The 2592-nt window shown below is 44.4% G+C and overlaps 1 protein-coding gene across 1 annotated transcript in view; it reads left to right on the forward strand.

The window, feature by feature from the left end:
* LOC113218143 (heparan sulfate 2-O-sulfotransferase pipe) overlaps positions 1–2200 on the forward strand; it is a 30775-nt gene extending 28575 nt beyond the window's left edge. Inside the window, exons 4-6 of the mRNA XM_052274150.1 lie at positions 360–641; positions 726–880; positions 966–2200. Coding sequence (XP_052130110.1) covers positions 360–641; positions 726–880; positions 966–1138 — 610 coding nt within the window. The 3' untranslated portion in view covers positions 1139–2200. The remainder of the gene's footprint in view (positions 1–359; positions 642–725; positions 881–965) is intronic.
* Positions 2201–2592: the final 392 nt, after the last annotated feature.

The raw sequence follows: 2592 nt of genomic DNA on the forward strand, positions 1-2592 counted from the left end.
AATTATAATTTAAGTTGTAAATTTACGACAGCACATTTTTTACTCGCCAAGGGATTTGAAGTCGATACATACTGCATGTATTTTTACGATTACAAATTGTAATTTAACAACTTGCGTCAAGGAAAATTTTCCTGTAAACCTACCTCCTTTTTTCGCAGTGTATTTTGTAATCCCAATCTACAAATATATTGTAAATTTGTGACAGACGATTCTCGCGTGTCAATAAGTTTCATTTGATACGCTTTTCTTGTAATTTTACAACACACGCATCATAGAAAATTTTCCTGTAATACTTACAAATTGTTTTCATTGTGGGCAAGCTTTGCAGACTGTAACTCAATAACCTGTCCTGCCCTCAGGTTCAACATGCCCGAGCCCATCTACGTGAACCTGGTGCGCGACCCGGTGGAGCGCGTCATCTCGTGGTACTACTACGTGCGCGCGCCCTGGTACTACGTGGAGCGCAAGCAGGCCTTCCCGGACATCCCGCTGCCGGACCCGGCCTGGCTCAAGAAGGACTTCGAGACGTGCGTGCTTCGCGGCGACCGCGAGTGCCGCTACCTGGAGGGCGAGACGCACGAGGGCATCGGCGACCACCGGCGGCAGTCGCTCTTCTTCTGTGGCCACTCCGACTTCTGCACGTAAGTACCCCGTCGCGCTAGTTGCGATGTAAGTACTCTGTGTCCCGCCCCACGTATACCCAGTGCGCATGATGCTGTTTGAAGGCCCTTCAACACTGTCGGGGCCCTGGAGCGCGCCAAGAGGGCCGTGGACCAGCACTACGCCGTGGTCGGCATCCTGGAGGACCTCAACTCGACGCTCACTGTCCTGGAGCACTACGTGCCGAGGTTCTTCAGAGGCGCCAGCAGAGTCTATTGGGGTGAGTCCAAGCACGAGCTCGCCCACTACTCAGTCCTGAGGCAGATTATGGCTTTAAGTTGACCACTGTGTTCTATTTTAAACAGACGAAGTAGACCGCTTCACGCGGATCAACAGAAATCTCTTCAAGCCTCCCGTCAGCGAGGAGGTCAAGGACATTGTGAGAGCCAACTTCACCAGGGAAGTGGAGTTCTACAACTTCTGCCGGCAACGACTACACCGACAACTTCTTGCGCTCCGACTGCCCGACACCAAATGAGCCGAGAGTGCGTCGATCGTGTTTCAAAAACCAAATGTCGTCTTTTACCAAATTTTGTAAAGGCAAGAAAAAGAGCTAAATGTGTGGTCCAAGTACCTACTTATCTGGGAAACGTCCTGAGAAAATGTCAATGAGCAGAAAGGGGCATTTTATGCCAATGCCATGATAGCATGGTTTGCTGTTCAGGACCTGTGGAAAGAGTCCAAATTAGCGATTTTTAATCGTGGGTTTTGAATTTTGTTGGTGCCAATTGTTGAAGTGATGTTGAGTTTGATATCATTTTATGAAGGCTGGGTGAAATCAGTCACTTAACTAAAAAAAGCAAGCCAGGAGAAATCATTTCAAATAACATACAAAATATGCAGAATTTTGTTTACATGGCCCTTTATAATATCTTTTTGAAGATGAGCACCTGTTGTGCTTATCTCATGCTGTTACCATTGAATCATAAAATTTTACCATTACAGTTCCAAGCTTGTAATTCACACATTAAGGTTTATACTACTTAAGGATTTAGTGTCACCAAGCACAATAATTATTTGTGGAAAACTTTGCCAGTATTTTGTTATTACTGTGCAATACAAGCCACCAATTTGTTTTGATAAGATGCTCCAATTTTTGGTCAGAACTTTGTAAAATTTTATGTTTGTGCAGTGACTCATAGATTATAAATCTATGAATTTTTTCTTGTTATATTTTGTAGGCATATTTTCAACATTCCATGTTCAGTTTAAAATATCTTACATCATATTCATCATGTGTTCAAACTGAAATTCAAGCTTACGTTTGTTTTTAATTTATTATGTTCTACTTTGTTCTAATTCAGTTCAGGGTGTGACAATTGCATCGGCTATGCTGTTGTGACTTAGACGTATTTATTTTCTGTGTTCACGATTTCAGATGAAGTTCTGGATTCAGTGTTATGTGATTTCCTTGTGATTATCTTTAACTGTGTGAATGTGCCCTCACTGTAGTTGTAGATGTAAGTGTAAATGTATGTGTCTTTGGTATTCTTCAATTTTTGTACATATACCAATATTAAAGAAAACTTGTTTTCTCAAATCGTGCTTTCTTTTTTGCCCCTCGCTTAGTTCGCCGGAGTGGTGTCAAACACCTCTCAACTCCGAGGCCCAAGGAGTATATATGGGTACGGCCCGCCGCCGTCGATACCCCCGCTGCGACGAGAGCCTGGTCTTCCCTGTCCGTCCCGTTCGCATTGGTCGACAGGAACGGTTGCCAATACCCCGGTTCTTCGAGCATGGGGTAGTGCGACGAGACGAGGCCGCCGCTTCTTTAGTAATGGAAGTAGTGGAAGTCACCGAAACAGCTCAGCCAATCTTCTTCTCCGTGATGATAGCTGCACTCAATATTGGAGTGTTCGACTGGGAAGCACCTGCCGTTCAATGCAAGCAGGTGTTGAACTGGAACTTTTTACGTTTGCAAGCAGTGATAAA

The sequence above is a fragment of the Frankliniella occidentalis genome, unplaced genomic scaffold (genome assembly GCF_000697945.3).
Source record: "Frankliniella occidentalis isolate FOCC.00 unplaced genomic scaffold, Focc_3.1 Scaffold341, whole genome shotgun sequence".
NCBI lineage: Eukaryota > Metazoa > Arthropoda > Insecta > Thysanoptera > Thripidae > Frankliniella > Frankliniella occidentalis.